This window comes from Sinocyclocheilus anshuiensis, unplaced genomic scaffold, assembly GCF_001515605.1.
Source record: "Sinocyclocheilus anshuiensis isolate Anshui unplaced genomic scaffold, SAMN03320099.WGS_v1.1 scaffold267, whole genome shotgun sequence".
NCBI lineage: Eukaryota > Metazoa > Chordata > Actinopteri > Cypriniformes > Cyprinidae > Sinocyclocheilus > Sinocyclocheilus anshuiensis.
The window spans coordinates 436682-459539 of NW_015552637.1; the positions used below are offsets into that span (position 1 = coordinate 436682).

The 22858-nt window shown below is 37.8% G+C and overlaps 2 protein-coding genes across 3 annotated transcripts in view; one reads left to right on the forward strand and one right to left on the reverse strand.

Moving 5' to 3' along the window:
* Positions 1-8247: 8247 nt before the first annotated feature.
* Positions 8248-22858, reverse strand: part of tmem74 (transmembrane protein 74) — a 71650-nt gene continuing 57039 nt past the window's right edge. Inside the window, exons 1-2 of one of the 2 annotated variants that reach the window (XM_016458359.1) lie at positions 11175-11240; positions 8248-9866 (exon numbers count right to left, since the gene is read on the reverse strand). In XM_016458359.1, the coding sequence (XP_016313845.1) occupies positions 8965-9807 (843 nt within the window). In that variant the 5' untranslated portion in view covers positions 9808-9866; positions 11175-11240 and the 3' untranslated portion in view covers positions 8248-8964. Of the gene's footprint in view, positions 9867-11174; positions 11241-22858 lie in introns of those variants that run through there. The other variant, XM_016458360.1, reaches the window with a different exon arrangement.
* On the forward strand, positions 18198-22157 carry trhra (thyrotropin-releasing hormone receptor a). Its single transcript, XM_016458357.1, has 2 exons — positions 18198-18986; positions 20976-22157. The coding sequence occupies exons 1-2, from the start codon at positions 18207-18209 to the stop codon at positions 21405-21407; spliced, it is 1212 nt and encodes a 403-aa protein (XP_016313843.1). The 5' UTR covers positions 18198-18206; the 3' UTR covers positions 21408-22157.

The following is a 22858-nucleotide window of genomic DNA, read 5'->3' on the forward strand; positions in this document are numbered from 1 at the left end:
CCTTAAACCGCATAAACACATTTCATTACACCAAATACACAAAATAATGTTCTTTTTAGCAACATCATATTGACCCCTTTAAGTCCTTTGGAGTTTATGGCGCCCTTGCAAACTGAGGAAGAGAGGACCGAGCTGGTTTAAACACTCATTTGACCTACACTTGTATTTGCATGACTCCCACCTGTGTCCGTCGGACATCATATCCACCCACTGTTTAAAGTGAGAGGATCGAAGTGTCCTGTCTGCCCCCTGCTGTTTCCTCCTCTCCCCCGTCGGGCCGCTATTGAGGGGTACAGCACGCCGTTGGTGTATAATGCAATTTGGTTGATTAAAAGAAAACATTAAAGCACTACCTTATTGAATTTGACGGCACGTACAGCACCGGATCTTTGCTGGCCACTCTCTTATATTGGCTGGGATAAAGGGGATCACGTCATCCTCATCCTCCCCAACACACACACAAATCTCAAGCCTCAGACAAACCTTAGCTAAGAGGACATCGGTCAGGACGGAGATTTGTTTAGCTCGCCCCTTCCGCCGCCCAACCCTTCCGTCACAAACTGATCTTCTGCCAACCTTGTGTTGTTTACTTCACTGGTTTGCACTCTATCTGCCATGTGCCGAGTGCTGCTTTATATATATTTTTTTATATATTTTTTTACATTTTACCTTATTTGTATATTTGTATAGTTGTATGTTATACTTAATCTGTATATCTGTATTTATGTTCTACTGTTAGTGTTATCTGTATGCACCAAGGGTCTGAGAGTAACGCAATTTCAATTCTCTGTGTGTATGTGCTGTACATGTGGAAGAATTGACAATAAAGCAGACTTGACTTGACTTGACTTGACTTGAGCCAAGATGAGAAGACAGAAGAACCCTCCAGTTTGGCACGGTCAGACAAATTAGGGAGTCCTTTTATTTATCTCTAAACAAGGCCGGTGACTCAAAGCCTCTTTACTCTTTCTCACCTTAGTGACTCATTCTTTGTTCTAAGAGAGTCTGGAACAAGCGGGACAAGAAAAGAGATGGACTAAACACCAAACACCTGTCAGTGCACTCCATAGTGCACCAAGTACACGCTCTCCCTCTTTCATTCGTCTGGTTTATCATCCATACTGTCTCGAGAGCAATCACCATCAAACACTCTCAAAGCTCTGTGTCAGTGGCGGGACTCTTCTGGGAGTGATGCGGCATATCAGACCAGCTGTACTAACCAATAACAACTGAGACTTAGTAGGGATTTGCATTAAGCTCATGCTGTCAATCAAAGCAGACTTTTTTTCCTCCTCAGTGGAGCTCTGGTAGACATATGAATTATCATTCCTAATGTAATTTTTCATCAGTTTTGCTATCACAGAGATGACATTCATTGCTAATTGACTGCAAGACAAAGTCTGCCTTGCATTAATTTAGGTTAAGAACTGGATTTCATCCATCCATCCATTTTCCAAACCCATTGTTCTATGTAGGAGCCTAGAATTGGATTTCAGTTATTATTTAATATTGTATTTTATTATATAATGGAGAAAGTTGTGTGTATGTAGATTTTTTTTCATGATGGCCCATTGTCTTGAAGCTTGGTGGATCATTTATCCTGTAGTTTAAGGATTCGAATAGCTAATGGCAAATTTGAGTAAATTATTGCTTGATTAATTAATTGGTAGTCACATCACAGACAGGTCATGTTCATGCAATACCAACTCTTCTCATGGAATTTCAAATTAATGATCAAATTAATACTTTAACATTCCGTTGTGGTATTGGAACCTATTTCTGGATAAACAGGGATACTTGACCCAAAGATGTAGATTCTGTAACAATTTACTCACTATGATGTCATTCCAAATCTGTATTTTTGACTGACTTTTTTATGTTTTGAAGAATGTTCCTGCTTCTGATTTCTGTGCAAAGAAACACATTACTGGGGGCTTTCAAACAAAGACATAAAACCAATTTATTGTTGTCAAACCTGTCTTGATGCTCCAAGTTTGAAAATGCACACTCACAAATAGGATTTGAGAGTTATGGCAGACAGCAGTATTTCTATTGCTCCGAACATCTCATTTATTCTTCCACTATAAAGAAACTCATACAGGTATGGAACAATACAAATTAAAGATAGTCAAGGTATTTATTTATTTAGCACTTAATATAATACAGATTCCATTATGAAACAAAAACAATTTCAGCTGTAAAACATCTCTAAAAAGACAACAGTGCCTTACTCAGCTCAGTCTAGTTCAGTGTTGATTTAGTTTAGTTCAATAACAGTGTGAATGTTGTGTGAAGCAAGCTTAGTTCAGCTATATAGCAGAAGATAATACAGTGTCATTATTCAAGCCAAGTCATTTAGTCTTGATTCAGTTCTGTTCAATAACAGTGTCGATGTTGTAGACCGTCTCCTCAAGTGTCTCATACCCTGGGTTATAGTTACTACAGCTGGTAATCAGAAGCTTGAGGGTAGGAGTAAGAATACTGTGTCAATCAGGACAAACCAGGAAGGGTGCTTCCCGTTTCCAGCCAAAAGTTTATCAATGATGTCAGGTCAAATCTAGTCTCAGCCTCAGATGTCACGCCTACGGACCGTTGGCTAAACGTCTGATGCATATGGCACACAAAAGTGGAAACACTTCAGGAGTTTCGAATGTAAAGACACAAAATGATCGGTCTGTGCAAGAAACTGAACAGTATTTATATAGTTTTTGTTTACCTCTGATTCACGCAATGTCTGAGCTTTTCAAACTGTCCAAATATCTCTTTGGATTTGAGACTTTAGTCTTTGCAACTTTACAGATCTTCTTTATGCACCAAGAGCTTGTAACACGCCAAAGAGAAAGGAAAATTTGAAATCGCATCATATGACCCCTTTAAAGTTCGCAGCATAGGATCTTTAAAATATGTCCGAGAGTTTTACACACCGGTCTGTTATTGTGGCGACACTTCCACGGCCCGAAACGTGACGATGAATGAAACGAACTGTGATTGGTTGTTTGACGTCGGTCAAACGGCCTCATGGACGGGCTTTGGCCAATGAAAGCTGCCATGTATTCCAGACCTTCAGCCGTCAGTCTGAAGGTCTGGCTACGCGAGACTACATTCAAGTTATAAATGTCTTCTTATTAAAGCTGCCATGGATTCCAGACCTTCAGCCGTCAGTCTGAACTGGATCATCTCTAGGTCAAATCCATCTTCTCTGTCATTTTAAACTGAGTTATCGTTTTAGTGGCCTCTTGTATGTAGAGCATGTTTGTACGTATACCTTTCTTTTCCTCTGAAGATCCTGATTTTAGTTTGTGTCAGTGTGTGTGTGTGTGTGAGTGAGGCAAAGAGAGGTTGGACAGATATATAAGGAGATGAAGGAGAGTGTGTGTGATATGTAGGCTACTCATACTTTTGGAACATACATGTGACAGATGTGTCCAATGTCTGGGATGATGAAAAGTAGAAACCCTGTAAACCTTGTAAAAATCAACTTTCATGCTGGTTTCATATATTTAGAAAAATATCAAAATTAATTTTAATTGTTTTACATTTGTTTAAATAAAAATACATACAAAAATGAAAGAAAAACCAAATATTTCAAGTTATTATTTATAAATATGTTTCTTTTTGGTCACATGCCAACAAAAGAGGTTCCTGCATGTTGGTTATACACTGACTTTACTTGATTAAATAATAATAATAATAATAATAAAAGATTAGGTCAAATTTAACCTTTTTAGCAGATTTTTTCCCTAAACTTTTTTTTTTTTTGCTATTTTAAAAAACATTTTTATTTGTAAGTTTAACATCCACATAAAATATCATGGCTTATTTCATGACTTAAAATGACTTATTTCACTAACTGAAAGCGTGTTCGTCATAGCAGGTGCAGGCCGTTCAATTCACTCAATGTATTTTTTGAGTAACTCAACTGAAAAGATATAGACAAATATGACAATTGACTCAGTAGATTGACTGTTGTGTCTGTGTGTCTTTTGAAGTTGTTCACTACAAAATACACAATCCGTCAGTTGTTCACCTGCCGTGTTTACAGTAGCCACTGTCAGGGCCAGAAAGCAAAGTCCGGCTCCAAGGTTAAGAGTGATGACAGCGCACAGCATCAGTTCTCGGTGCAGCTGAGAAACTCGAGAACGGCCCAGATACGATCGCTCACCAGTGATTCCCGCAAACGGTCCTCTCCACTCCACAGATAACCGAGGGGGAGGAGGGGAGGCAGGGCCTAAGCGAGATCACATCAGGGCATCACATACCTTGTCAACATCACCGCTAAACAAAACATGACGCAGCAGTAATCCTTGACACGGTGTGTGAGCACGACATGCAAACAAAAGACGCCTTGATCTTTGCGATACGTGAGAGGAAACCCTCGTTCCACATGCCTGCTGGTCTGTTACCCTTTAACAGCTATTGAAGGGAATAAATAATTCAACTCTTTGTTTGTAGCTCCATTGAGAGTTCTTGTGGTGGAGAGAAACACTTGATGCAACACAAGCAATCCTATATAAAGCCGGCGCACGGAGATGCGAGGTCAGGTCACCTCCCTTGCATGCATGTGTTTGTGTTTTATAACAAGATCAACGAGAAGAAAAGGTTGTTGTGCAGTTACATGGGCTACGTGTAATGAGGCCGTTTTACAGATGCATAAATGGGAAGCGTTTAAAGCTGTTTGTTTGCATTGGCTATGTCTGATATGATTAATGGGCCACAATGTGGTTACCTTGCATGCAAAAACTTCCTGGCAAAACTGAATTCTTTCGAAAAATGTGCTAATCTAAAATCTGCTATCGCAGAGTTCACCACATGGGAGCGAAATAAAATGTCTGTAAACTGATAACTGAGAGGATCTGATACCACCATGCAATTTATGAAATCAAATAAGCTGTGAATCTAGGCTAAGTTATAGATCCAGTACTCTTCTTATGCACTATGCAGATCTAAAGGTGCCACCTGCTGGTCGTTAGTGGGAGCTACATTCAAACGATTAGGCGAGTTTTATTTGAATATATTAAAATGTGGTTCTGGTTATATGTAGTTTTAATGGAGGTTAGGTTAAAACTATAAAATAATAACCTTTATTTAGAATAGAAATGACACTGAGATATGTTTAAGAACATTCTATTGCAAGTGTTGATTATTCTATGTCTAGTAGGCTATATGTGCTGCTTATTTTTGTTAATTTTGACTAGAGAAACCAATTCCAGGTTATTTTGATCCTTGAAGGTCTTCTGAAGAAAATCATACCCATATAACAAGACAAAATGAAAAAGAAGAAAAGATTTCTTCACATTCCATGTAAGAAAGCATAGAGAAAATTAACAGCATTTTAACTCTCTTTGCCGTCTGTTTGCTTTTGTTTCTTCTTATTTACTCCACAGCAGATACCAAACACTCAGTGCAAATGAAATGTGACAAAGGCAATCATTTCCGGATGCTGTCCGAGTTCTCATCAGTGTTGACACGGCAGGGCATTAGTTTCACCCGCTTTTGTCTGATCTAAACAGACCATTAGTTTCTTCACAGCCTTCTTTTGCCAGGACAGACCACAACGAACCATTCTGGAGACACTAGCCTCTGCTGCCGACCTGCATCCTTTTCTAATATGTATAACAATCCATCTTGAAAAGCAAGCATGCTGCTTTTTTGTGGGTAAGCTTCAACAATAAAAGTCCGTTTAGATGAAAACAAATGAATCTGATGCCAGCTAAAGCACCTCTGTCTGTAACTTTTATTGAATTCTAAAACCTTGATTATCTTCTTCAGGTGTTTTAAAGGTCCAGAAAGGTACATTTCTAGGAAAAGGAATGCAGTTCGCTTAGCTGAAAGCAAAATATTACTAAATATTCATCTTATGTGGCATATATAATGACAGACTCCTAATGATACTATTTGGAGACTTTTAATGCAAGTGGGACAATGTGATTGTCTTTGCTGACTCGGCATTGAAAGCAAAGTAGCATTTGCAAACAAGTGTGCATGGAGCCTTCAAATTTGACTTTTCCATTTTGCAATTGAATCTACATTATTTATCCGGACAGGTAGAAACCTCTCCGAGACAAAGAGGCCCCTCCGAGATTTCCCATGGGCTTTTAGAAGCATCCTTATTCCACCTCATAATGACAGTGCTTCAGGCTAATAGAGCCGATGGGAGAAACTAATCTAGGTGCAAACGCAGAGTGCAGGGGAACATAGTTCCATTTCAGCTAAAGAGCTTAAAGGATTGAATTTACATTACAAAGAGATATCAAGTCTAATGTTAATAAACCTTTGTAAGCTATACAAATACCTACATTGTGCTTCTACTAAAAATAATGCTGGGGAAATGCAGCCAAGAGTTGGGGTCAGATCCCTGAGGCTGTCTCGGTAGAGTGCTCTTCTCAGAAATCAATACCACTGGAAATTTTCCACAGGGTTTCCAAGGGTACAAGTACACACACTTCAACTTTCCATCAAATACTGGAGCATTTCTGTAGGAACAAGTGGCATCCCTGTGCTAGTGAATGAAGGAATAGGACTAGATGACTAAAAGCTTCCAGTGAGGTTAATGTGTTCCATCTTGAGAAGTTGAAGCGTACAACAAACCGCACAAAAACGGTTTTTTTTTTTTGGAAACGCTGCAAGTGCTTAACCCTCTACCGCACGCATTATGATAGACCTATAGAAAAAAATATTTGAATCTTTTTCTTTTCTAAGAATGGCTTAACTTGAAGTGCTGTAAAAAAAATTTGGAAAAAAATATAATTTTAAGGTACTTTATGATATGTTGCCATACGGCAACAGCATACAATAGTGGATCTATCTTAGAATAAGTGTAAGCTTACTTATAATTAATATTTTTCCTCAGAAATGTTGTTTGTGTTGATTCAATTGGTGCTATTATAAGCTTTAACACAGTACTTACTTATAATTGACACCTTATACATACTTTCCAAGAACTTGTGCTTTTATTTATTCTATTCTTTTTTTGCTGAATAATGATTATAATTGTTTTAATTTCATTACATTTTTCATGAATATTATTTAAACTGCAAATTTATACAGTTAAAACAAATATAATACTGTATATAATGTATCATAAAACACTGACATAAAACCAAAAACATTGCAGTTCATGAAATCCACAAAATTTCAATTGGATTAATGTCCGGAGTTTGACTTGACCATTACAAAACATTTGTTTTGTTCTTCTTTAACCCTCTACCGCACGCATTATGATAGACCTATAGAAAAAAATATTTGAATCTTTTTCTTTTCTAAGAATGGCTTAACTTGAAGTGCTGTAAAAAAAATTTGGAAAAAAATATAATTTTAAGGTACTTTATGATATGTTGCCATACGGCAACAGCATACAATAGTGGATCTATCTTAGAATAAGTGTAAGCTTACTTATAATTAATATTTTTCCTCAGAAATGTTGTTTGTGTTGATTCAATTGGTGCTATTATAAGCTTTAACACAGTACTTACTTATAATTGACACCTTATACATACTTTCCAAGAACTTGTGCTTTTATTTATTCTATTCTTTTTTTGCTGAATAATGATTTATATTTGTTTTAATTTCATTACATTTTTCATGAATGTTATTTAAACTGCAAATTTATACAGTTAAAACAAATATAATACTGTATATAATGTATCATAAAACATTGACATAAAACCAAAAACATTGCAGTTCATGAAATTTCAGCATTATGCAATCTTTTGAGAGGAAGACTATGGACATCACCCCCCCAGTCAGAAACGTGTCCATTACTTTTTTGTTACTGCTAAATTCTTAACATCTACACTGCGTTACTGCTTGATAATGCATTGCTAATATACAGTAAAAACACCAGAAAGTTTAGTTAATGAGTTTTAAAGCTAAAATCTTTTCATCAGAAAGACATTTGATTCAATCTTTTGATTTTTTCCTTAGTGATCCCATGGACAAAACCAGTTAAGAGTCAGACAGACGACTCATGATCATGTCATATTCAGGTTTTAAGTGGTCACACTTATTGCAGTCAAATACAGGCTACTGATTTATCACAAGCAATAAGACACAAAATCAAGAATAATACAATTTTATTTTCATATCAGAAAGTGAGTCTTAAGTTATAAGTTTTATGAATTGTCATTAATCATCAGAGTATGCACTGATACAGATGATATGATATTGTAAGTCTTATGATAAATCCTGTGTGCACAGACATTTTTTCAATTTGTGTCAATATCTTGTTACATACTGAGAGCCTACAGTATGCTTTGCTCTCTCAGAGAGATGGATTTAAATTTCCAAAAGATAGCAAATCATTGTGTGGCAGCTTCCTCCATTAAATATTTATAAAATATTTTAGCACTGGGGTGGGGGGCATAGTATTAGATTTCTGCATGGCCCATTCCACACATGAACTAACAAGGACAATATGAGAAAATAATGGCAAAAACATCCCAATTATAAGCTGGCATTTTCTCAGTGTAACACAACAATGCTTTCTGAGGATCTGAATACACCAGAGTGCTCTAAATCAGAAACTGTAGCCCTCAATCACTCTACATACCATGACGACATGGCTGAAGTGGAAACATTTCAGTATTCTGAAAGAGTAAGAAAGAGGCAGTAGGACTGTCAGTATTAGCAGCAGGTTTCTGTACAACAGGACTCCTTTCTTTTAGATCTCTTATTTTCAGCTTGGAAAGTAAGGGTTTGAATACTATCAGAAACCTCATTTAACGTCCTGCCACACAACCTGAAGTTCGAACCTCTGTTTATTCAAAAATTTACTTGCTTCATGATTAATACAAATGATATCATGCTGCGTCTCTCTGAAGCCTGAGAAATCTGTTATGTGATATTATGTTTTTCTGCATCAGTAAGCAATTGTCACTGACACAAGGTTGAAAAACAAGCTCTTTTGGCCATGCTGGAAAGGTCAACATTACATTGGCAGTCCAATAGAGAAAATGGAGAAAACAGTCAACTAATGGCATCGCCATTCTCCTCCTCGACCAAACTATGTGGTGGCGATGAGCGACTGGCACTTGATCTTGTTCTTAAATTAATCGAACCATAGAGCTTTGTGGAGTGCTTCGAATAAGCGAAGGCTTTCCTTCTGTACATCTCACCTTTCCACATTGAAATCATTAGCAGAGTGGACAGCACCACTCCGCCCAGGGTGAGAAGGCAAAGGCCGGCAATAACACACCTGTCAAGGTGCGCACCTATCCTGGCGCTCTCGTTCTCGAGTCTTTCCATTTCACGTGCAGAGACGTTGTCGGGGTTCACTCTGACATCACGAGGGACCGTGTAGGATATGATCACCAGCGAGATCCCGGTGATCAGGAACGTGACTGCGCCGATGAATCCGTAATCCACGGATTTCCCCGAACTCTCTGAGCTGAGGTCGATGTCTGACATCAGCGACAACTCCTGGAGGCCCTCGGGACGGATTTCGCTCGAGGAGTCATGGGGCGAAGCCGCATGGCGGTAGCTTTTCTCACTCGTGTCAGGGGTGGCCAACCGGAGATTGACGTTTTCATCGACGTAAGTGAACGAGGTCTCCAGCTCCTCGTCACAACACACCCTGACCTTCTCTGTGGGCTGATGCCAGTGCTGGCCATGTTGTCCTCTGACGGGAACCGTCCTTGGTGCTGAATTACACTGTCCCTCACAGGCAGGCGCCTTCAGAGTGGAAGAAGCTTCTTCCACCAAACTGTTTAGCCTGTGAACATGAAGAGGGCTAGAAGACCAATCCAGTATGCCGGGGGGATCAGGTCTTCCCCCTCTATTATCTATGTAGAGTAACTCCACCGAGGCCATCAGATCCACTCCCACGGATCAATTTGGTTTCTTTCCACATCAAGCCATCCACACTATACCTATAAACACATAATTTACATTACTTCAGATGAGAAATCAACTCACAGAGCATCTATATTGTAGCTAGTGATTGACTATAGAATAGTTTTTTTAACAAATAAGACAAAATATTTGCACATTTAAATGTCTGATAGAACGGATTTTTTGTTTAATTCCTGCTTTTCACACAATGAGATCTAATTAGCACACTGCAACAAAAACATATTATTTATGAATATTTTAATAATAACAATTTAAGATCACAGATGGCCGCACAATTGTTGTTTATCTTTGTTGCATGCTATTGCAATTAAATGTCTTATTTGTTCTTGACAAACTATGTAAATGTTTTAAATACTATGCGACAAGCATTTCTGCACACATCTCACAGGAATTTGTTCTGAAATGTTTCAAATTCTGGACATAGTTGTCACATGACAGCTTGTCAAAGAGCCGATTTGCTCCCAACAAAATTTTGAGCAAATTTACACTTATACAGTGTTACTGGATTTTCCTTTGTAGGTCAGTCTAGTGTACTGCAGCACCTGTCCCAAGCACAACTGTGACTCGTGCGTACTATTTACTGCTCTAACCTATTTATGCTCACTACAATGGTCTAGCAACAGTCAATGACTGTATTTGAACGAAATCCTTTGCCTCTTGAAAGACGATTAAAGTTACTGATTAGCCCTACTTCTTCAATATCCAATTAGCAAAGCAATCCGTATAAAACCCAAGATAAGCTATAAGTCCCTTTAAAACGCATGGCTCATGGTCGATGGGGATATAGGCAATACACTTCACAGTAGAGATCGATAGCATGATATATTTTTTACTAAAGATATTAGTACAGTATCAGCACTTTTACATGCAAGTGGTCAAATAACCAATATCAATATTATTTAAATTTGTTATTATATTTATACAAAGTTGTTTTGAAATCTATGTAAATTAATTGTAATCTTTAGAATCGATATTAAAGAAACCAATAAACTGGAAAAGTGTGAATATCAGTATATAAACGTGTCAAATCGATTATTGGTCTATATATACTACTCGGAAAAAAAATGACAATAAAGTCATCCTACAAATCATCACATCTGCAATAGCTAACACGATACACAATAGCTAAACCGGAATATGATATACACATATAAATACAGTAGTTTTGGCATGTGTCCACCAGGCTGCACCGTTACACTCATCAATAGGTCATAGAATATCCCGCAAAGACAGCGGCACAAACAGGACACATTCCGCATCTCACTATATTTAGACGCAAATCACAGATTGTTTGTTTGGTATAAACAAATGTTCTTGGATAATACCTTCTCGTTTGCTGGACATTTTGGCCTCCCGGCTGCTGCTCTCTGCCGTTCTCCCTCCCACGCTCCGTTTTAAAGATGAACTGAGCTCTTGATGGCCAAATGACTAATTCTACTATGGCAAAGGCTTATTAATGAATATTCATTAGGTAGTGATGACGTTTCTCAGCAACCTTTCTATGGGGAAAGTGTTTGAGAATTAATATTAATAAGATTACGCTGACGTCCCTTAGTTGATGTCCTATAGCGAATGCCTGCTCATTGAATTTTAATTAGGTGTTGGTGACGTACCTTGCGAAAGTTCCAATGGCGAAGCAACGGGTTATGAATATTAAATCAAGTCTTTGCCATAGTAAGATTTGTAAATTTTCCTCCGGTAGCTGCGCCTCGCTGATTTACATCACTCTTGCGTTTTCAAGTAAATCATAAGAGGTTTAAAATTGTATCGGAACCATGGGAAATGAAGTTCTCAGAAGCAAAAAGTAATTATTGTCTGGACAAATCACCAGCGTGTGACTGGAAACTACAGCCTGGAGATATTTCCTACTACGACCAGTAAGGAGCAGCGACTGTGCTAAACCACACCCATTCTACACCATCTGCTCTGCCTCTGTGGTCCTTTGAAAACTTGAAAGATTACTGGTCAGTTTAAGGTCTGTATAGTCTATTTTTAATTTACACAACCAGCCTATACCAGATCATATTCTTCAAAATAACCTTGTTAACACACCTTTACATTATTTATTACTTCTATAATCATCCATAACATAATATAGCCTGTTTTTAAAAATATAGGCTACTGTTCTGTGGTTATTAAAAGCTGAAAAATTATGAACATCTAATGGTCATGATTTTTTTATTTCAAACCTTTTCAAGGTACATTCAGAAAATATCCCTAACTAGCATTTCCGATCTCTCCTTGACAACAAACAATCAATTATTTCCACAGATACGTGCTATTGTGTTGACCGATACATAGGATGACTTTGGCTCAAAGCCAGACAAGTTTCCATTTAACGGATGAGTCTGCAGAGAAGTGGGGCTTACTCAGCCAGAGATGAATGTCCCAGACTGGTGGCTCAGCTCAGGGAGTATGAGGTGCACAGTCATGAATTCCCATCTGTCACTGCAGACTTTATGAACATAGGTGGAGTAGCTGTATGCTGCAGTCAGTTTGGACTATTTTCAACAGGACAGAAATCTCAGAAGGGTGCACAGCTTATTTTCTGCTGCATGCCCCTGTGAGATTTCCATACCGTCAGCTGCCAGCTGAGCCAATCCTGCATGCATTGCCAAGGACGAAATTGAGTTTCAGAGCCTTGGGTATCAATCAAGTCACCTTGGAATGTACAGAAGCATGCTGTGGTTCGCCAATCTATCCTCATGTTGTTTGGAGTAGGTGGTTACACAGAGTGATACATATAGGCACTAAATAACATCACATAACAGCAACAAACCTGCAGTCACATACCTTTGCATGTTTTACTTGATCATTTCTAAACTGCAAAACCACATAAAAAGATGTTACAGTATACTGAAACAAACAAGTATAACATTTCTTTGTTTTAGGATCTGGAAGACAGACAGATTCTCAGAACCAGGGGTGTTAAACCAGGTGGTGACGCTTGTCTGGCAGTCTGTGCCACTAAGGTTAGTATTTTCACCAGCTGCCTTCCAGAGGTTAACGTGCATGAAATATTATACAATTTAAAACAACTGTTTTCTATTTTAATATATTTTAAAATGTAAATTATTCCCATGATGGCAAAGCTACAGTTTCAGCAGCAATTACTCCAGTCTTCAGTGTCACGTGATCCTTCAGAAATCATTCTAATATTCTGATTTGGTGCTCAAGAAAAAATATTATTAGTGTTGAAATTGGTTGTGCTGTTTAATATTTTTGTGGAAACTAATGCTTTTTTCCCCCAAGAGTTTCTGATAAATAGAAAATTAAAAAAACAGCATTTGAATTTTTTTAATCTTTACTGTGACTTTTGATTAAATTAATGCTAAATAAAAAAAATTTTAAACAAACAAATAAATAAATTATCAATAAATCTTACTGACCCAAACTTCTGAATGTAGGTGTATTAGATATAGGACATACAAAAAGCACTTGAAAATTTAGCAGAGCTAAATTTACTAGTTTGGCGAGGTGTTGAAAATTAAAATTAAAAAAAGTTATTCTGGATACTGGATATTGTTGGGGATTTTGTAACTGATTAGATGCTGAGGATATTTCATTCTTTATTAGAACCTCAATGACAGTGTCTTTGTGAAAAATACAGACAAGGTAAGCAAACGCGTGTAGGTAGAGAAGGGAGGAGCTGTCCTTGGTGCTGAGCACAGTGACTCAATTACAACTGAGCTCAGGCTGAAATCACTGCTGCCCACAGAGCTAAACATGTCACATGACCTGATCCAAGGACACGTTATGTGATCCAGAAGTTGTGAATTTTAGGCTATGTTCAGAATGGAATACTAGCTTAATACTTACTGAATACAGTGCAGTATATACTTCATACCGATTAAAATAGTAAATGAAACAGTAGGCATTACTTCATGGCAAACATTTTATACAGAAGTAAGCTACATTGTCAAATTGAAATAAAGCTAAAATAGAATATTAAATTAGATGTAAAAAATCAACTTAAATGAAATGTTGCATTGGCAACTAACTGAAATAAAGCAAGTTGAAGTACTAAAATTACTAAAACTATAACTGAAATATATAAATATTAAAAACGAATCAAAATGACAAAAGCACATTGCAAAATTACTAAAAATTGAACTAAAATTAAAAGATAAAAGCTAATTCAAAATATTATTTATTAATAAATAATATAATAGTTTATAAATAATACTAAAATAACACTAATGAACTCACATCGTAGTTTAATTCAGCAAGTGGTTTCCAAATATCATCTTAATATTTTGCATTTTAATGCAATTTTGCATAAAAATGTCACAAGGTTTTGCAGTCAGATTAATCATTTATTTTTAATGATTAAAAATAAAAGAGAAACAGAATCAAAACTGATATTTCAGTTCATCAGTCATGCTGGAAATTGGGCTGCATATAAAAAAATATGTATAGTGAGCACAGTATTATATACTGCAGCAATAAAGAATAGTATGGTAGTATGCTATTCTGAATAAAGTCTCGGATAAGGAGGTATATGTCTGAAAGAAAGCTCTTAAAGAAAGAAAAAAAGTGGAATAATACTCTGACAAAGACCCCTCTAAACTCTTAAGCCTCTTAAATACATACAGTATAAGACAGAAATTTTAGGGCATGTAGAGAAGGAGAAATGTTTTTAGGGAAGAGACTGAAAGAGACAGAATGATGGGCAGCTCTTTTAATTATTAAACATCTTTGAAGGTCATGAAAAATAGTGACTCACGGGGTAACAGGATGTTTTGATTGTATCATAATATGAGCCCATCCTTACCCATTTAAAATGATAACAACACAACATCCACTATCCCAAAGTTTTAATTGACAAAAAGGTTTTTATAGAATAAGAGTTGAGAATCAAATCTTGGACACAGAAGTAGCTCCATTGCCCTTGAACATGTTAGTATTATTGTAATAAATTTAATTTGATGAAATGGGTCGATGCCGTCACCACCAACTACCTGCACTCATCTCATTTTTCTGATATGAATGGACTCTCTTTGCAGCCAATAACGGGAGCGTACAGAATGAAAATACATACAGTATAAGACAGAAATTTTAGGGCATGTAGAGAAGGAGAAATGTTTTTAGGGAAGAGACTGAAAGAGACAGAATGATGGGCAGCTCTTTTAATTATTAAACATCTTTGAAGGTCATGAAAAATAGTGACTCACGGGGTAACAGGATGTTTTGATTGTATCATAATATGAGCCCATCCTTACCCATTTAAAATGATAACAACACAACATCCACTATCCCAAAGTTTTAATTGACAAAAAGGTTTTTATAGAATAAGAGTTGAGAATCAAATCTTGGACACAGAAGTAGCTCCATTGCCCTTGAACATGTTAGTATTATTGTAATAAATTTAATTTGATGAAATGGGTCGATGCCGTCACCACCAACTACCTGCACTCATCTCATTTTTCTGATATGAATGGACTCTCTTTGCAGCCAATAACGGGAGCGTACAGAATGACTAGTTTCACCTCATTGTGTGCACGGCCTTTTGGATGGGAGATGTGCAAAGTGGGATGTAGAAACGGGCTCTTGTCATTAGGAAAATGAGAGATTCCTGAGTCGCAGCCAGAAATTGTATTTATTCCTTTGAGATGCTAGCTGCCAAGCTTTGAGTGGTCTGCTGGCATTGTGTCGGATTAAGAGCAGAACAACATCTTTGTGTTTTAAATTCTGAAGTTTGCTGAAATCAAATTCAGTTAGAGAATGAATGATTCATACAGTCCAGCAGATGATGAATTATTCATTACATTTCCATAACAAATGATGAAATCACAGCCTTGTCATTATGAATGCTTGTCACGCTCCCATATTCATAAACTTGTGCGTCTCAGCTTGATAATCTCTCAGATCTCTCACAGGCTATGCTTGTTCTTTTCAGAGTAGAAGTTGGGTGATGAACCATTACAGGAAGTTTACTTTGATCAATGCAATATGTGCTCCTTTGTCTCTTTCTCAAGGAGATTTGATGAACAATATCTTCCAGATGTTATTCATCTCATAATTTCGCCTATAGCCATAGTTTGAGTAGAGTTATGATAAAGTAGGAACTGGTATTGGGTTGTTATGGGATGCAAATCAAATATACATTGCAATAGGACTCATCCTAGTACATAAAAACATCCAAAATGTCCATCTTGGTAATGTGATGTAAAATGTCCCAACAGTATTTTTATTAGTGATACATAACTTTTATGAATCTGTTAGGCATTTTAAACATTTTAGCGCTCATTTTGACGCTAATAATTAAATATTTAATAGTAAAGTGTTCAGTTGCTTTTCATTTCTTGAAATTAATCACAAGCCTAAGAAAGATTTCTAGAATCTGCAAGTTTTTAGGGACTATTTGTGTTCAATTCAGTTCAACATGTCCACAAGATGGCAGTCAAACACTAATCGTGCATAGAAGTATGTGAAAAGTCAAACATTTACATAAGGCGATCATCTATATGAAGATAATTTATGGTTGCAAATATATTGTACAAACAATTAATTATTTATCTAGAACTTTAAACAAATAATAAATCAGAAAAACTGTCAGACCTTGCTTCCATTTGTCTACGCTTGTGTACACTTGCAAAGGTCTAGAAAGATTAATAGCTGAAAAAACACTTCACTGCATGAAGCTCCTACTGAAATATTGTTGATATTTTTTAAGGTGGCCATAATGGATTATGTATTTATGGCCGTCAGATAGAGCCATAAACTCTACAAATAGATCTGACCTTCGCATAATGGAAAAGTGGAATGACTTGTAGCACTTTCTGTCTGTAATAGCCTTCATGTTGTAAAAATCCAAAATATTTGACAGCTTTAAAGTGATTGTTAACTGCTATTAACTTTTCTGAAAAATATAAAAGCAATCTGTGTCAAGTCTTGAGAGAGCACAAAAGCTGTCAGAAATTATTAATTATTTTTTTGTGACATGAATAACGTGCTTTTGACAAACACATTTAGCAACACATTTAGAATGAGCAAAGATGAACCAACCTGAAAAATCTCACGCCAATCAAACGATAAACGCCGTTCATACCAACGATTACTGCAACCATAAAAGACACAATTTTAAAAATCGTTCTACATTTAAAAGATTAAAAAAATCACAACTATAACGATAACAGCACAGAGGAACTAAATCGATGGAATCACTTTCAAAAGGATTTTTTTTTTCGATAACAGTGACAACCAATCAGAATTCATCCTGCTTTAAAGAACCTTGGCGCGCGTTAACAGTACAATAAATCCTGCACTGGCGTGAACCATAGACTGTAGGCGTGAACTCATGTAGCTCCGCCCCTTTTCAGCCGCGGTCCTTGTCTTCTGTCTTCTGTTTGTATTTCCACAGCATGAAGGTACAGTCCTACAAATGTATGAATGAACCGCTTGTTTTAAAATGTTCGTCCTACTGTCATTTGTTATGAAATCCGCCTCGAACATTACAATGTTCATGATAACTTTCGTTAACTCTTTAATATGTAAATCCACTTCACCAGCTAATTACTCTTCAACATGTTACAAGAGCTACTGCAAAAATGGAAGTTCAAAGTCAGAATTCTAAATATGGCAGCAGGCTTGTTTCTCTGGCGCATCTATGATTGGTATATCGTTTGGTATAATTATCTTGGTGTGAACGGACATTAATGCTCCAAATCTAAAGCCTTTTTTATAGATAAAACTAGCTTTTTATCCACTACCTTAAAAGTCTCATTTCAATTGACCTGTACAAATACAATGTCAAATAACAATTGTAACGTTATACATTATAGCTCAAGGCACACAACTCAAAAGATGAATCTCAGTGATTTTGTTCTGTCATCATAAATACACTGAAGACTATTAAGACCTGTGCGTCCTCAGTAGACTCAGTTAGGTGTCAATAATAGCTCTCCTTCGGGTGTAACCTCCTGCATTCTGCGGGTGAAATCAAACTTGGCCAGTCTTCCTGGGCTTGGATCAATCTGTAACCTTATCACAACCCTTGAAACAAACAGCCTAAAAGCAAGCACCATCAGTTCTGATATACCCAAAGCAAACTGACTTTTAAACAAACACCATATTGCAGAGGAACACTGTAATTAGAATGTGAATGGGCCTATATTTAGGTGTTTTTTTTTTTTTTGGCAGTTTAGCCAAGGAACCTATAATCGAACAGACCGTGTGTTGGATACACTCTCTCTCTTGCTTGCTGCTGCGGCATTACGCACCGCACAACCTGCCCTTACTGAAGCTCTCGGTCTCGTATTAGGGTTACAGGGGTTTTTGAGAGACCATATCAGCCTGTTCAGACCTAGGCGGTTTTTTTTTTTTTTTTGCGCAAAAGAGAAAAAACCAAGTGGAGCATGGAGAACAGCACTTTATTCAAATTTAACAACGGGGCTCAGGCTACGATATGGACTGATTATAGTATCGAATACAAGGTCGCTAGCATCTTATTAGTGATTCTTATTTGTGGAGTTGGAATTATTGGCAATGTTATGGTCATTCTTGTGGTCTTAACGACCAAGCACATGCGTACCCCAACTAACTGCTATTTGGTGAGTCTGGCAGTTGCCGACCTCATGGTCCTGACTGCAGCCGGGCTGCCCAACATCACCGAGAGTCTGTTCGGTGGCCACTGGGTGTACGGATACGCTGGGTGCCTCTCCATCACTTATTTTCAGTACCTGGGAATCAACGCGTCTTCCTGCTCCATCACAGCCTTCACCATTGAACGCTACATCGCCATTTGCCACCCGATAAAAGCGCAATTTATGTGCACCCTCTCCCGAGCCAAAAAGATCATTGTTCTCGTTTGGGTTTTAACGTCCCTCTATTGCGTTATGTGGTTTTATCTTTCCGACACGAAAGAGGACGTTTATGAGAACGCTGTCCTCGTGACATGCGCCTACAAAGTATCTAGAAACCTGTATTTGCCAATATATTTCACAGATTATGCCGTGTTTTACGTTATCCCGCTTTTCCTGGCCATTGTTTTATACGGATTGATCGCAAGGATTCTTTTCCTCAACCCACTCCCGTCGGATCCCAAGGAAAGTCGAAGAAACTGGAAAAGGGAGTCGTCCGTGCATGGGAACTCCAGGAGTTCCTCCAGCAGCACAACAGCTGCTTCTCGGAGACAGGTAAAGTGCTGCTTTTATCTGGTTTATTTTATGCAGAAGTGAGTTTTCTTCTGTGCGTAATTTTGCGCTTGCAAACCTATACTGGAAGTTCTAGCATGCACTGGTTTGGAACGGGTAGGCTATCGTTATCTCTCGTTTCGATTTCTTGACTGTTCCATTTATGATACTTTTATTGATGAACAATATTAGAATGAATGAATACATACATAATATTCATTTTGTTCCTTCGGACAGGACAGTCAGTTGCAAATCTAAACAATCAAAAATAAATTCCACAATTCTTGCAAAAATGTTATACAAACACTTTTTAATGATTTTTAAAAGACGTTTTAGAGGGGACATACATGGAGTTCAAACATTTTTTCCTAACTATAAATTGAATAGACATATCAATACAAAAAAGGGAACATTTAATTCATTCAATTTACACGCTCATTACAACGAGACTAATCTTTCATTTCACGAGATCAGAAAACAAACTACACTTGTTTTAAGTCTAACGATCTCGCGATTCACTTAAAAAGAACAGTCTCAAGAGTTATGCGTTCGAGATTCTGACCGCTATGTGTTTGATTGCCTAAAAATCTCATTAGACTCATTAGATTCATTTGGAAACTGCACTGGTTGCTCTGTATGGTTTTAAAGAGCCGAATCATTAGAGTCACTCGTTCGAGATTCTAATACTTCACATTAAAGAGTACACTCTTAAAAATAAAGGTGCTTCAAAAGGTTCTTCAAGCGATGCCATAGAAGAACCATTGATGGTTCCACAAAGAACCATTCAGTCAAAGGTTCTTTAAAGAACCATCTCTTTCTTACCTTTTTATAATCTGAAGTACCTTCTTTCGCCACGAAGAACCTTTTGTGAAACAGAAAGGTTCTTCAGATGTTAAAGGTTCTTTATGGAACCATTTAGACCAGGGGTGCCCAAACTCGGTCCTGGAGGGCCGGTGTCCTGCAGAGTTTAGCTCCAACCCTAATCAAACACACCTGAACCAGCTAATCAAGCTCTTATAGGCATACTAGAAACTTCCTGGCAGGTGTGTTGAGGCAAGTTGGAGCAAAACTCTACAGGACACCGGCCCTCTAGGACCGAGTTTGGACACCCCTGATTTAGACAAAAAGGTTCTTCTATGGCATTGTGAAGCACCTTTATTTTTAAGAGTGTAGCGTAGTTCGATTCCCGAACAAATGACTCTTAAGCTCATCGGGAATTGAACTACGCTGGTCTCCTGTCTAGATTCTGTAGCTGTGTTGCGGTGATTAGACGTGCGGGAAACATTTGTGATCCAGAACACAGACGTTTGCTGATTATTTGGGAAATGTTATGGGTTGTGATGCTCACATAGCCTCGAGCAGGTAAAGGTCCAGATACATAGTGAAGCCAGACAGCATCTGATAAACTCGGAGCGACTGCACTTGTGGTGTTGTTGTTGCCCTAGGGCTCTTTGACTTGTCCAAACATGGTGAGAAAATACACCTCTCATGACCTTTATAAAATTTGTCTTAAACCCATGTAGCAAATCTCTACAATAAATGAACCGTGACATTTTATGGTGTGGGAATAATCTGGCAAACAATACAACAGCTGTACCGTGACAATCATGTTTATACTGTTGCAAAAGGCCAAGATGGAGTGAGAAATTAAAATGAGCATGCTGGTACCTCTCTAATAAGAAAACCATAGCCACTCATATTCAAATACATTAACCTTACACAATAATCAGTATTAAAGCAGCAATATAAATATGTAAAATTGAGTATTAATGGTACACAATAAATTCAAAACGTACCTATATTTAACTTAAACAGTTGAGGCTTGTAATAATATATAATATAATAAATACTGTATGTGTAAGTATAAATTTTTTTATAGATTTATTAAAATGAGATTGAAGAGGATTTTTGTTTAAAAAAATTAATAATCATTATGAGGGATCAGAGAGTTACATACATAACTGAAAACTTTTGCCATCCTCTTTGCTGTAGGTGACAAAGATGCTGGCAGTGGTGGTGATCCTCTTCGCTGTGCTGTGGATGCCCTATCGGACACTGGTCGTGGTCAACTCCTTCCTCAAGAAGGCCTATCTGGACACCTGGTTTCTTCTGTTCTGCCGTCTCTGCATCTACTTGAATAGTGCCATCAACCCTATCATCTACAATGCCATGTCTCAGAAGTTCCGGGCTGCCTTCCACAAGCTCTGCCATTGTGGTCCCCAGCACTCCGAGAAGCCCCCCACGTATAGCGTGGCCCTCACGTACAGCGTCATCAAGGAGACCTCCAATGGAGAAAGCCCAGACCACTATACCACAGAGCTAGACGACATCCGCGGAGCCGCCGAAGAGCTTCTGCCCGAGAGAAAGAGGCTGTCATTTAAAGAGTCCTCACTAGCTTGTAAAGACACATTGGCTAGTGCTTAGATCCTTGGTTGGTATGTTTGACTAGGGTGCTTAATTTGCACTTTCACAGTGCCTCAGTGGCCTATTGGATTGGCCGCCACATGGAAACAGCATTTTGACAATCATTTACACATTCGAAACAAAGCAGATTTATTCATAACTTATCCATAACCTAGACTTATATAGTAGCTCAAGAACAAAATAGGTCTTATCCAGTCTGTGAAGGTGAAGTAATGCTCCTGAAGCAATCATGGGTGAGGATTGACAGACAATTGGATGGATGATTGAACATGATTCAGTGACGGTATTGATTTGGAGGTGACTGAGTGTGTGAGCTAGGCTGCACGATTAATTGAAATAAAACCTGCAATTGTGATTTGGCTGCGATTTGATTCAAGTAATACAAGCGTTGCATGTTTCAAGAGCCATGCCCATGAAAGACGCAGGATTTTGAGTGCACGAGCACCACTTGTCACATTTTGCCAGTTTCCGCATATCTCCCATTGAAAATTAACTAGACACTTGCGAGTGGCGTGTCCCGAATGGCCTGTGTCAAGTGTGGCACTGTGTTATGTTACACGTGAGCAGCTTGTGACAGTGTTTTCAGTATCTCAAAGTGGCTTGCTTTGCAGTAAAAGCTTCTCTACACAAACGCATTTCTGCATCTGCTTAGTTTGGGTGGCTGTATGCATTTGAGAACAAACCATGCGCCAAGCATCTTCCCAAACTGTAATGAGAAGCACTTATAAGCTGGCTGTTTAAAGAGAAAAGAGAACCTTTAATTGCTCCATTTGGCTCCCTCACTCTGCCAAAACAAAATCACAATTTTTATCCGAAAAATTTTACATAGTACATTTTCCTCCAAAATCATGCAGCCCTAGTGTGAGCTGAGGGGTGAATTCTTTGGCACTTCCAGTCAGAAGATTTGTACCTGTGGACTCAAAGCGATGGCCAGTGGTCACTGTGGCAACAGCTGCATCACGACCAAATAATCACTCCGGAAAACCTGTTCCAGGAACAGTTGTCACATTTTCAGTCTCTGTGATCTGAAAAAATGGACGGTTGATTACTTCTTGGCTCTCATTTGTTTCAATTGTAAGCTCAATATTACAATTGTAGAGAAATATCCTGCCCAATGATACTTTCTTTTGCAAAGGGACATAAAATTACACCATTATGAGGCTTAAAATACCATAGTACACCTAGAGCCATGACATTAAATTTAAGGGTGTTACATATTCAAGCCCTTAATTTTAATATTTCACTCACGATCCATGCCCACTTTCCAAAAATTTCAGTCTAAAACTATAGAGTAAACAACTGTGTTGTTTTTGTCATATACAGTGGGTACGGAAAGTATTCAGACCCCCTTAAATTTTTCTTCAAGCCCTTAATTTTAATATTTCAGTCACGATCCACGCCCACTTTCCAAAAATTTCAGTCTAAAACTATAGAGTAAACAACTGTGTTGT

What these genes read in the sequence shown, in the direction of transcription:
- trhra (XM_016458357.1), top strand. Translation starts at nt 18,207, where the DNA reads ATGGAGAACAGCACTTTATTCAAATTTAACAACGGGGCTCAGGCTACG. An exon ending in CAGCTGCTTCTCGGAGACAG is followed by an intron (nt 18,987 to 20,975) that starts GTAAAGTGCTGC and finishes TCTTTGCTGTAG; the next exon opens with GTGACAAAGATGCTGGCAGT.